Genomic DNA, 12,772 nt, shown 5'->3' on the forward strand with positions numbered 1-12,772 from the left:
TGATCTTGCAGAAAACCTAGTGGGCGTGCTCTGAAATCTCTAATTTCTCCAGCCAGAGGCAGATCTGTTATTTTCTGTGGAGCAGGATCCAAGTAACAGTGAGAGTAACGGTTTGGTTATCACTGGTGACAACTTTTATAGTTCACAGAAAGCCATGACATATGGAATAGCAATGAGGGAAGGAGGGACAAGGTCGAGATCAGGCCCTCGGGTGTGTCAGGTAAGGATCCATGGTGTTTCCAGGTCGTGAGGATCGATGGCACCATGGACAGCCCTCCATGCCTCAAGGTGACCCACAAGACGTTCGGCACACAGAACAGCGATGCCAACATGATCTACTGCCGCTTGAGCATGCCCGTCGAGTGCCACTCCTCCTTCAGCCACAGCCCCTGTCTGGACAGTGACGCTTTCCAGAAAAGGTGAGGGCAAGGCCCCCCGCTCTCAGACATGCTCCTCATGTGTGCCCTGAAGTTCACTTTCCGTCTCTGTTTCTTACTCTGCCTGAGCACAGGTGGGTAGGGCTCCCTCTGCTTTCAGTCAGGTAAAGAAACCAGAATGTGTCTGTACACAAGTGTGTGCATACACATGCATGTGGGTGTTGGTGCAATGCGTAATCGGGGGGCCAGTCAAGCCAAACAGGGTCACGTCTAGTGGAAACGTTTCTGCTTTTCTTGAGCCCTCTAGGTCCTTAGCCTCCTTGCAGCCTACATATCCGGTGTTTCTGGAGTAAAAGGAATATAAGTGCATGAGAGGGTGCAATTGTTGTTGCCTTTGTGTGAAATTAAAAGCCTCTAGAGGCAAATCGTGCCTTCTTTATATAACTATGGCCAGGGTCCAACCCTGCAGCTGTGTAACTTATGAGTGACTAGGACTTCTTCCTTTCCTGATAGGGAATACGTTCCTTGCTGTCTTTCTTTCCTTTAATGTCTATTTCTAATCATTGGTGTATGTCTGCCCCTCTGGAGCTCTCGTGTCCGGGTTTCCTCTAGACTTTCACTCTCTACGTGGCTTTTAACAAGTACAGCTGCTTGAAAGAACAGGACAGGGTATTCAGAGGTATCCCTGCCTACATTATTTCAATCTTCCCTACCTCCCCCTAGCTCTGACTTACCAGCTGGGCTGAGAGACAGGGGATGGGAGTCGCAGCCTTGGCATGTGGTGGCAGATTACAAATGCCCACGTCCCAAGACCAATTGGGGCCGCTCATGTATAGGAAATACTTTTCTAAACTTGCCATCATCATTAAAGGTAGATCAATTGCCTGTCAGAGTTGTGGAATTCTCTATACAGCCGAATAACTAAAACATGGATTATCTTCCCCCTCGCCAAACCCTGCCCCAGGAAACAGATGCAAGAAATACTCTCTCATACAACAACAGTAAGTAAATGTGCTCAATTATGGTTTTAATTATTTGATTCTTTGTTGTGCCTGGTAATATGCCCCTTACAGCAAAGATCTGTCTAGAGATCCTATTTAATTGCCAATTACTGTGTCTTTTACTATCCATCTTGATGCTTCCAGAACACATCTCCGACATTTCTCAAATGGGGAAAAGAAAGACAGTTACTCAGTACAAAGCAGAAGCTCCACCTGGAGCTCCTAATTGGGCACCATTTTGTGCTTGTGCCCATTGGCCACCAGGGACCAGCGCTGCCTTTCTGACTGAAATGAACATGGGGGGGGGCCGGGGGAGGCTCTTTCATTTAATCCTTTTGTTTGTTCTTTTATGTAAACTTCTATGAATCAACTCTCCCATCTCTCTGAGCAGTGCCAGGAATAATGTTGAAAACAATCAAGTGAGAAGAAGGAGCAGGGAAGAGTCCAGATGATGGAAGCTGATTTTGGTCCCTTTTCTCTAGCTAGACAATTGTCAGAAAGCAACGCTTGCTAATTTCTTTTTCTCTCATCCTTCTTGAGCACCTGACCAAAAAAAAATGTCTTTGGAAGAAATGTCACCCCTTCTGTAAAGTTATCCTGCAGTTCCGAGGTGGTGGGTTAACCATGATCAGGAATAACATTGTTGCTACAGCAGGTCACACACTTACTGTGTGCAGGGTATCCCCTTCCCACCGCACTCCCACAGCAGCCCCACGAGATGGACAATATGATACACTCTGAAACACAGGACAAGTGACCTGACCAAGGTCACCCAGTTAATAGCTGCCAGTGGTAAGATTCAAGCCCCAGTTTGTCCAGCTGACCCTTTTATCTCTTAATCAACAAAATACAACAGACTATGCATAAAAGTAACTTCACTGAGAATAGATGTGCTCGATTTCATAAAGAAAACGATGAAGCTTACGTCAGTGCTTTAGCTGTGAGCTTAGCATAGTGGGACACTGCACAGATGGTAACCATGCCCACTGAGAACTACTCTAGTTCTCAACACAGCCTGTCCTCGAGCCCAGTGGCCACACGCAGCACCTTTGGCCACGATGTGGGCTTTTTCTTTTGCAGCGTCTTTTTCACGACTTTCAAAACAACAACAAACACTTGGCACTTCCCTGGAGAAGGGGAAAGTGTAGCAGAAGTCCCCCTGTCCTGTCTCTGAGGGCAAGGGCCATGCCCAGGAGAGGGTGAGGGGTCTGTGCTGGCCATTCTGAACGGCAGCGCCCTGACTTCATCAGTAGTATCTCTGGGCAAAGGCTGGTAGATTAAGTGCTCCATTGTCTCCCTGCTAAAGCACCACAGAAAGGAGAAGAATAAGGAAGCTAGATTCTCTAGTCAGCCCATCCTAAGTCTAGAGGGCAGCATAGTTCAGCTCTAGAGCAGTGTGTGCTTTTTGAGAAAAGAGGGCCAAGTGGGCTCCTTATTGGGTCTGTCAGGTCTGGCCCCCCCAAGCTGGGGGCCACTCACTCCCCTCTGTGGTCTCTCCCCAGCAGTGTTACTACGCAATCCGCATCTTTGCCGGACAGGACCCCTCCTGCGTCTGGGTCGGATGGGTGACACCAGACTATCACTTATACAGTGAGAAGTTTGACCTGAATAAAAACTGTACAGTGACTGTTACCCTAGGGGATGAAAGAGGCCGGGTCCACGAAAGGTAAGGGGGCTCCCAAGGGGGGGCGTCAGCCACCAGGCTCCTCACTTCCCCTCACCCCCCAGCTGTCTTTTTTCCCCTTCCGCCCAATGCCCCAAAAGAAAGAAACATCCCAGTGTCTATGAAAAAGGAAAAGTGAGGCACAGGTTTAAAAATCCTTCACCAAACAGGGAGTACTAATGGCAAAAGTGTTATTAGTGAAAATTGAGGGTAATTCCATCACATGTATAAGACATGGCCCAGGGATGGGAGATGCAGATGGACAATTGGGACTCTGCTCCCTCTCAGACACTTCTCTGTGGGTTCTGGGTAAGCCCCAGTTTCAACAACATCAAAGCAAGACAGAAAAATCCCTGGGTGCCTGAAAGAAATTGATTCAGAAGAAATAAAAAGATGCACCACATCACATAGCAACTGATCGACTCTGAACTCCCCATTCTAAGGATGTAAGGTATCTGAAAGCATAAAGAACATAAAAGAGAGACAGTAGACTCATGAACAATAACCACTGATAGAAATTAGGGATCTTTTGGGAAAGCATGTTTTAAGTATACCCATGCCTTCCCCTGGTCCGCTGAGTCGGGAAGGATGGGGTATGGGGATTGTCATCAGAGAAAGAATCTCTAGCCAGTGGTGCCCCAAAGGTGACCCAGGAGACCAGGCCTTGTGTCCACCCATGGGATACTTAATAGGGTCTTTCCCAAATGGACATGTTTGGAGGTGTAATAAGTTGTCTCTCAAGCTGACTTTTATCCCTCCAAAGTCAGGAACATTTTGCAGCCATTGTTACTTCAGTGCTCCTGGCTCATCAAAGACTGGTGTCCAGAGAGGTCACTGAGCATCACTGTGTCATGCAGGACCACTGTGGACAGGTGGCTAAGACCAGACCCTGGAAGAAAACTGCCTGGGTTTTAAACTGGGTTCAGAACTTACTAGATGTGGGACTTTAGAACACCTAGCCTTCCTGGGCCTCAGTTTACTCATCTATAAAATGAGGATGATAGGGGCGCCTGGGTGGCTCAGATGGTTAAGCGTCTGCCTTCGGCTCAGGTCATGATCCCAGGGTTCTGGGATCGAGTCCCACATCGGGCTCCCTGCCAGGCGGGGAGCCTGCTTCTCCCTCTGCCTCTGCCTCTCTCTCTCTCTCTGACTTTCATGAATAAATAAATAAAACATTTTAAAAAAAATAAAAAATAAAAAATAAAAATAAAATGAGGATGATAGTTCCAGTCTCATAGGTTAAATGAGATATTACACAGAAAAATGCCTGAAACAGTGCCTTGACCCAAGCACTGAATAAACATTACTCTTATTACCACTACTGAATGTCTATCCTATTGCAAGACCCAGAATAGATGCTATAAACAACATCCAGTGTCTTGTTGGGTTGGAAAGGAAGCATGCGAAAGCAGTCGAAAGTCTTTGCTCTTTAGCCAGAAGAACCAAAGGCAGCCGTGTCCATCCCAGCTGGGTTTATTGCTCGAGTTTGCCGGCTCTGCCACACCAGACAGATGACTTGATTTATCTCAGCCTCAGTGATCACATTTATTTTGAAAATGGACAGGCATCTAGAACAAGACCCAGGAGGTAGTAGATACGCAGTAATTCTTAGTTCTTTGTCTCACATAATAAGAAGTAAATACAGGATTGATTTTCAGATGTTTGGAGGCATTTCAAATTTGGGTCCTTTAAAATATGACCAAAGTGTGACATTTCCCATTCCCACAGCTTCGAGACATTAGGAATTGAATTCTACAGTAGGCATCAATGGACTTAGTACTCTCATCACTGAAGGGCAGGAATAGCATGGCTACAGTTTAACCTTTATGGAAATCTAGCAATGGCTGTCACTCTTTGGAAGGGACGTTTTGCACCAGCCCTGCCTGAGGGGCATTCACACTGAGAAACCAGCCCAACTGGTGCCCCAAAGGAGAGAGGGTAGGAGAGGAGGTGAACAGATGCTTACAAAGGTAATTTCCAGTCTCAGGGGGAAATTACATGCTTCTAGAGCTGGAAAGAACCTTGGAGAATTCTAATCAAACCTTTAACTTTCCAAGGTCAAATCCGATTGACTTTAGGATATTGAAAGGGGTATTAGAGCATCAGGTATAGAGTCACTGTCTTGTGTAGCCTGAGAAAAAGCACTTTTATGGCACTTCAAACAACTGGTTCCTCAAGTGGTGTGCACCACGACTGGGCTTGGGAGGAGACCAGATTGTGTGTCTCTTGAGCACAGTCATGGTGGCGGGCTCTGAGAATCACTCCTGCCACTGTGCCACTTCTCCAAAGCCCACACAGGATTTTCAGTCTTTCAGTTGAGGAATCAGGCTTTGGAGACTCAGTGGCTTTTTGGCTATTACTCTTGGCTTTTAAATATAAATGCCTATAATGGAGTTTATGCTATGGGGGGAGGTAGACAGCCAGCTGAGAAATGCACCCAAGTTGGTAGTTATTGAAGAGTACAGGGAGCAGAACTGGGCGGAGGGGAGCGGGGGAGCCAGGTTGTATAGGTCAAGGACGTAGTTGGGCCTTAGAGACCACTTGTGATGCACTTTGCAAGTGTTCCCAAGCCTGCCATCCTGAGGGTGTGGGCCTGAGTTTTCAAGTATCTTACAGCCTTTCTCCCTGACACTGTGGATTTTTGTTCCTGCCTTTTATATCAGATCCCTGTATAAAACGGCCTGTGGCGGGTGCCCTCTCTGTACCTCCATCTCCCGTCTCTGAGGTGGGAGTACTACCATCCCCATGATCTCTTTCAAAGAGGGGAATTGACATTGAGCCAGGAGACAGTTACCTGAAAAGTATGTTCTTTGGACCAAAGTATCTTAATAGATTGCCACATCCCTAAATTGAGTGGTCATGACTGAGAAAATTCGGTTGAAGCTGAATGAATGTATTTAAGAAAAAAGTTACTGGGGGCTGACTGGAAAGCTTCATTGGCAGGTTTCTAGGGCATTTAATTTCTGAGCCTTGACTGCACACCATCCCAGTCCAGATTCTGTGCCTTTTCCTCTCTTTGACTTCTAGTGTGAAACGCAGTAACTGCTACATGGTGTGGGGTGGGGATATTGTGGCCACTTCCCAAAGATCAAGTCGGAGCAACGTGGACCTGGAAATCGGCTGCCTCGTGGATCTGGCGATGGGCATGTTGTCTTTCTCCGCCAATGGGCGAGAACTCGGCACATGTTACCAGGTAAGGGTGGCTCTGGGTCCGAGCCAGCAGCGTCCCCGGCCTGTGTGTGTATGGCTCTGCTCCTCATTCTTCATATTCAACATCCCCCCTACAGCCTGTGGGGTTGATGAGTCCACAGGGTTCACAACCCATCTAGGAAAAGAAACAAGAACAAAATGACTTCATTTTTACAGATAGAAAATGGGGGGAAATGTCATTGTTTATTGGTTGATCGGGTATCCTGGTCGTCTTTCTAGAAGATAAGAAGGCTTTTCTTTGGTGATGGTCTCTGAAAGGTGATTCATTTATTCCATGAACATTTCTTGTGCAGCTTTCATGTTACCTGTACTATACAAGATGCAAAGTCTAAAATGTGAGCAGAGATACTCCTTGCTTTAAGAAACATCTGTGCTCAAAATATAGAGTCATAAAAAATGACTTACGTGCCAGGGTATATTCCTTTTGCAAAAAGGTGATTCTCATTCCTTATGAATTCCTTACAGGATCCTTTAAAAATGCATTTATATAAATGATGTGTTTCTCTATTTCATTGACTGAGGTCTAATAGAACTACTCGGGAAAACCATCAATTGCACATACGTAGGTTTACCCATTATTAACCACAAGAAGCTTTACTCTTTGAAGCAGGATTTTTAGCCTTGATATCCAGGTAAACTTGGGAAATGCCACGTATTATATCCTCTCTCTGACATTGGCAATGAACATCAGTGCAGGGCAACTTTAAAAAATACTTTAGAAAGAAACCTGTCTAACCAAGCATCTCTCATAATACTTAACCAAGAAAAGTGTTTTTGGGTTTTTTTTTGGTTTTGGTTTTGGTTTTTTACTTTAACAGTAATAGTTTTCTGTAAGTCTGGAGTTCTACAAAGCATATCTGGAAAAGGCTAAATTAAGAAATTAAATTTCTATGTTAAACTTTCTTGATACTCCCAAGGTAGAATGGAGACATATGGAGAATGTCATCAGAAAAGGAAGAGCTCACCTCTGTCAAGAGTCAGGGAAATGTTCGTTACAGAGAAAGCTTGATTTTGAAGCAAGAAAAGAATTCTTCCCTGAGAGTGAGGGGGAAGTATACTAAGGTTGAAAGAATGGCACAGGAGATATCCCCATGGAGATAGGGAAGGATAGGGTAGATTTGAGGAACAATGGCCAGCCTAGTAGGGGGCCTCTGTGGTTAGTGCTGAGAAATTCATCTGGAAAGATAGGGAGGTATTGATGGAAATTGAGCTCTTGAAGGTTTCTGACCAGAGCAGCGACACGCAGTGTTTAAGGCAGCTTAGCTAACTACAGCAGAGAAAAAACATCCCACTACTGTGTAAATGGATAAAACCCCAGATTCTACAGTCAGCCCCACGGTCCAGCCTCCAGCTGAAAAGCCTCTTGGCAGCCATTTGGCCTGTGGTTGGAGAGATGGCATCTAGAGGGGGGAGGTGAAGTAGCCACCCCAAATCTGAATTGTTTGGTGACCAAGAACAGATGGACCAAACCCTTCCTGGGGCCTGGGGATGGTGTGCTGGCATGGGGGCAGCCCCCTCCTCTCCAGCCCCTCCCTATCCTCCCAGGAAAAAGTGGAACCATCCACATCACGCAGCAGTCTGGTCCAGCCCCTGGGGCCCAACCAGCCATGCCCAGCAGGAGGCCGTTGTGAAACAGGCTTCGAGGCTGAAAGTAAAGTATCCATCTTCTGGTACTTTCTCATGATTTTACCCCCGAACCCCTGAGAAAATGCTTATATATGTTACTGCCGTCCTTCAGAATCCATTAGCTTCTTCCCATTAACTTTTGAAATGATTTTGACTGAAGGGTCCTCCCCGAGCTGCAGAGAGCTCTAAAACATCTAATAACTCTGAAGGCTAGCGGGGCTTCGGAGGTCCCTAAGTAAATAAAGAAAGAAGCCCGGGCCTTGGCAGCTCGCCTGCCTCGGGGAAGAGCCTGTGATGTTGAGGAAATGTCACAGCACAGAGCAGGACACTGTGGCTGTTGATATGTATCCGGCTTTCTCGGTAGTTCCTGGGTAACTCAGGGCTGGCCCATTGTCTTCTCTGAGCTGCGTGCTGGCGCCGACTGGCCTGAGATGCCTTCCTCCCCTGCATGCGTGTAAATCCTGCTCTCTCTGCTCAGTGGCCCCAGTCCTGCAGGCCACCCTGGGGCACCCCTGTTGTGAAGGGGAGGGTGCCAGGGCTCAGCATGGAAACCCTCGGGAGGAGGCTCACACCCGGCCAGCCCCCTTGTCATTCCAGGCAAGACACTGCTGTGCATCTGGTCCCCCGGCAGTCGGATGATTGTTATTCTGCGGCTGTGGCCATTTTCAGTTTTCAATTATCTCAAGAGGAGCAGGGCAGCAATATTTATACACTGGCTTTCTGTTCAGAAAGGACCAGTAACCAAAATAATGAGAGGAGGATTCTCTCAGACGGCGTTTCTAGACCACCCCCCCCACCCCGTTAAATAACTGCTATGCAATTTGAAAACCTTTTTCTCTTGCACTTAATGTAATCATGGGAGAAGTGAGAAATAAAATGTATGTTCAAGAGCTACTCCTCGGTTCTTGCCACCCAGCCACACTGCTCTGAGAACAGAGCCAGCTACAAGGCTCAGATTGATGAGACGGGCTAGCTTTCAACTCAGGCCAGTTCCTATGCCCCGACCTTCACACATGACCAGAAATAAAATGTCTGTTATTGCCGGGACAAAAGAGATCAGCCAGTGAGAAAAAGGTACCTTAAATACAAAAGGAAAATAGCCCATGGCCCTTCCCGGCAGCCTCAGATCTGGGCTCCTGCTCACATGACAATGGAAGCTCCCCATCCAGAGGCCATCCCTCCGGTCTGTCGCCAGTCCCTGCGCCTGAAACAGGACCTAGCACCCAGGACGTGCTTGGGAAGTATTTATTGCCAAACTGGCCAACCCAGCTGGGAGGCCACCGTTTCCATTTCTTACTTGCTTCTTAACAAGTTACCACAAAATTAGCAGCATAAAACCAATACATTTATTATTTCACAGTCCTGGAAGTTTGCGTTCTTGGCTCAGGTTCTCACCAGGCCAAAATCAAGGCATCAGCAGGGCCGAGCTGCCTCTCTCTGGAGGCTCTGGGAGGAATGCACTCCAAGCTCGTCCAGATTATTGTCAGGATCCAGTGTGGTTGTAGTCTGCGGTTTGAGGTCCATTTTTCCTTGCCTGCCTTTTTCCTTTCCTTTCCTTACCTTACCTCTCTGCTCCCAGAGGTGCCCACTTTCCTTCTCAAGTGCCCCTTCGATCTTCAAAGCTGATGAGAGCGTGTCCTATTCTTCTCATGCTTCAACCAATCTGACTTTGCCTTCTGCCCCCAACAAGAGAAAACACCTGCTTTTTAAAGGTTCATGTGATTGGATTAGGCCCACAAGGATAATCTCTCCGTTTTTAGGGTCAACTGGTTAGAAGCCTTACTTCCATCTATCGAATCTCTTTTGCCACGTAACATACACAATCACAGCAATAACCCTGGGGGTCAAGAAGGCCATATAAGATTCTGCTCTCACTCCCCCAGTTGCCATTTTTATCCTCCTCTACACCCATCGTGAGCCCACACTTGTGTGTTCTTCTATTTTGAGTGGTTAAGGATAAAGTTCCGTTGTTCATCATGGTGGGAGTATACTCTGCTTGGTAGAAATAAACCCATCCCTGGGCATCCTGAATGCTTTCAAAGCCCCTCCTCCTTGCAGGGGAGCTTGAAGAAGGCCCCAGCATTTGGCTGAGTGGTTTACGAAGTTTGCAGGGACCAGTCCTGAGGGACCTGAAAACATACCACCGTCTTCCGCCTGTAGGTCCCAGTACTAATGTGACCATTCAGCGTAGAAAACCTTAGGGCTGGGGGCGCGTGGGTGGCTCAGTCATTAAGCATCTGCCTTCGGCTCAGGTCATGATCCCAGGGTCCTGGGATCGAGCCCCGCATCGGGCTCCCTGCTCAGTGGGAAGCCTGCTTCTCTCTCTCCCTCTCCCCCTACTTGTGTTCCCTCTCTCACTGTCTCTCTCTCTGTCAAACAAATAAATAAAATCTTTTTAAAAAAAAGAAAACCTTAGGGCTGGATGCATTTGTCTGTCCCCGTGAGCTCAGATTCGTGAGCTTCTTGCTGGTCCATGTGAAGCATCCCAGCCATCAGAGCTCTGCTCCTTGAAGCTTACAGTGACTTGAGTGTCGCAAGTTGTTCTAGATGCCACGTATCAGATATCCGAGAAATCTGGGGGCCAGCCCAAGGATGTATCAAATCAAAATTTCCTATTTGTGTCTCTTCCTGCTGCAAATTCAGGGCCTGGCGCAAAGCAGATAGATAATATGTACTAAATCACCGCGCATTAATTAAATGTCCCTTACAAAGCTTACTCCATACATCACCAGGCAGTTCTAGCAGCTGCATCCCCACATTTTGGTTTTACGGGCATTTATCCCTTCATATAGTCCATGGATAGCTGAAGCATTAGGCATCAACCAAGTGTTTATACTTAGCGTGTGAGCCCCTGCAGTGTGCTGGGATCGTTCACTGTGTACTGAGCGTAAGTCTGGTTTAACCCATCTGATGACCTCTTTCATCATGAGCAAGTGGTAGCCCTAGACCATGTAGTCTTGTAAGTCACTTCCAGCCATAAAAATGTGTTTTTGTAAATCTTATGTCTAAATGCATTGAAGAAATTCACTGTGAAAAGGAAGCCTGTAATCAAATACTCTGACCAAAAGGAACCTCTGTATTCATTTTCTATTACTGTATAACGAATGACCACAGACATTGTGCCTTACAACAGCATACCCTGATGGTCTCACAGTTTCCGTGGGTCTGGAGTGGGGACACAGCCCCGCTGGGCCCTCCACTCTGTTTCACAAGGCTGCAGTCAAGGTGTCAGCCAGGCTGCATTCTTTTCCAAAGCTCGAGGTCCTTTTCTGAGTTCATGTGGTTGTTGGCAGTAGTCAGTTGCTTACATTTGTAGGTTTGAGGTTCCATTTCTTGTTGGCTGCAGCCAGGGGCACTCTCAATCCCATGATACCCCCTAAAATTTCCCTCTGGTGGCCTTTCACAGGCTCTGTTACAGCAGGGTAGCTTCCTTCTCCAAAGCCAGGTGGAGAACCTTCTCTCTAGTCTGCTGAGATACAGTCTTACATAAATAATGTAGCCAGACCAAGGGAGTAACAATCTCTATATCTTTGCCATATTCTATTTTCTAGAAACAAGACACAGGTTCTAGGGGAGGGGACTGTACAAGAGAGTGACTCACTGGGGGCCAACTTAGGGTATGTCCATGATATTCACCATCCCCTAACAGCAAGAGAGTTGCAAGAATTTCCTAACGTCTGCATTTACTTAAAGACAAAGAACTTTGGTTAGTAGAATTAGAATCCCTTTTCTTCTTCCATTGTCTTCCTAGTCTGATCAAAACCCCTACGTCAAAATGGGCAAGTGATAAGTGGAGTCCCTGCTGTCATAAATAAATCCACACACTTCATCTAAGTGATGGCTAGAAGATAGTCAGTGAATCCCACACTATTTAATGTAGGAACTAGAATCATCAAGAGTGAGAAGGAGGTGGAAAGAAGTCCAGAGGAACCAAGTAAAACAGAGAGGTTTTAAGAAAAGGAGACAGGCTGTGGAAACAGCGTCTTATGTTATTCCAAGGAAACACCTGCCTATAAAGCAGCAGTTCTCAGCCGGGGGCGTTTTTCCCTCTACAGGACATTTGGCAATCTTCAGAGACTCTTTTAGCTGTCTTGACTGTGGTGGGGGTGGAGAGTAGTACTGACATCTTCTGGGTAGATGCCAGGGATGGTGCGAAATATCCTACAACACACAGGACAACCCCTACAACAGAGAGTTACGCAGCCAAAAATGTCAGCAGTGCTGAGGTTGAGAAGCCTGGCCATAAGACGCCCCGTGGGGTGCTTAATCAACATCCCTTTGCCTTCAGAAATAACACTAAAGTCCTTGCACCGCTCTCTGCGATCACCTTCTATGAGCAGGAGTGATGAATGATGGTGTTCCTTGCGTGTCAGGTGTCTCCATGCTCTGTGAAGAGCCAGGACATCACATTGTTCCCTGACCAATAGCAGCCATTGCCTTCGGGGGGCACGTTGGTAGCTCCCCACATCTGACCATCCCCCTGAGCACTGGAGAAAGCGGTTGGCTGCTGTTAACAGAGAAAATAAAAGAATGTGAGATGATTCAGCCCCAAGTAGAGAGAGTGAGAGAGTGAATAAGGTAGGGGCAGTGACAGTCACTACCAATAGACAGCAGTCTCAGAATTTCTGAGCAGTGGAGATTGACCCACCGGCTAGCTGTCTTCTTTCAGCTAAGGTTAGAATGGGCGTGTTGATTAAAACCTCCCATGACTTAGCCATCTGTGATTTTATAATTCTGAGCAAACTTCTTGATCTATTTTGCTTTCCAGGTGGAGCCCAATACCAAAGTGTTTCCAGCAGTCTTCTTGCAGCCTACGAGCACTTCCTTGTTTCAGTTTGAACTTGGGAAGCTGAAGGTATGGATCCGCCCCCTTATCCAATGGCTATGATAAAAGA

At 46.9% G+C, this 12,772-nt stretch overlaps 1 protein-coding gene across 1 annotated transcript in view; it reads left to right on the plus strand.

The window, feature by feature from the left end:
* Nucleotides 1-12,772, plus strand: part of RYR3 (ryanodine receptor 3) — a 509,236-nt gene that overhangs the window by 323,883 nt on the left and 172,581 nt on the right. The window contains 5 exon segments of the mRNA XM_064570716.1: nucleotides 244-419; nucleotides 1,342-1,378; nucleotides 2,881-3,044; nucleotides 6,069-6,234; nucleotides 12,646-12,732. Coding sequence (XP_064426786.1) covers nucleotides 244-419; nucleotides 1,342-1,378; nucleotides 2,881-3,044; nucleotides 6,069-6,234; nucleotides 12,646-12,732 — 630 coding nt within the window.

This window comes from Mirounga angustirostris, unplaced genomic scaffold (genome assembly GCF_029215605.1).
Source record: "Mirounga angustirostris isolate CCGP_5_RB_7025 unplaced genomic scaffold, mMirAng1.0.hap1 SCAF_9, whole genome shotgun sequence".
Lineage (NCBI taxonomy): Eukaryota > Metazoa > Chordata > Mammalia > Carnivora > Phocidae > Mirounga > Mirounga angustirostris.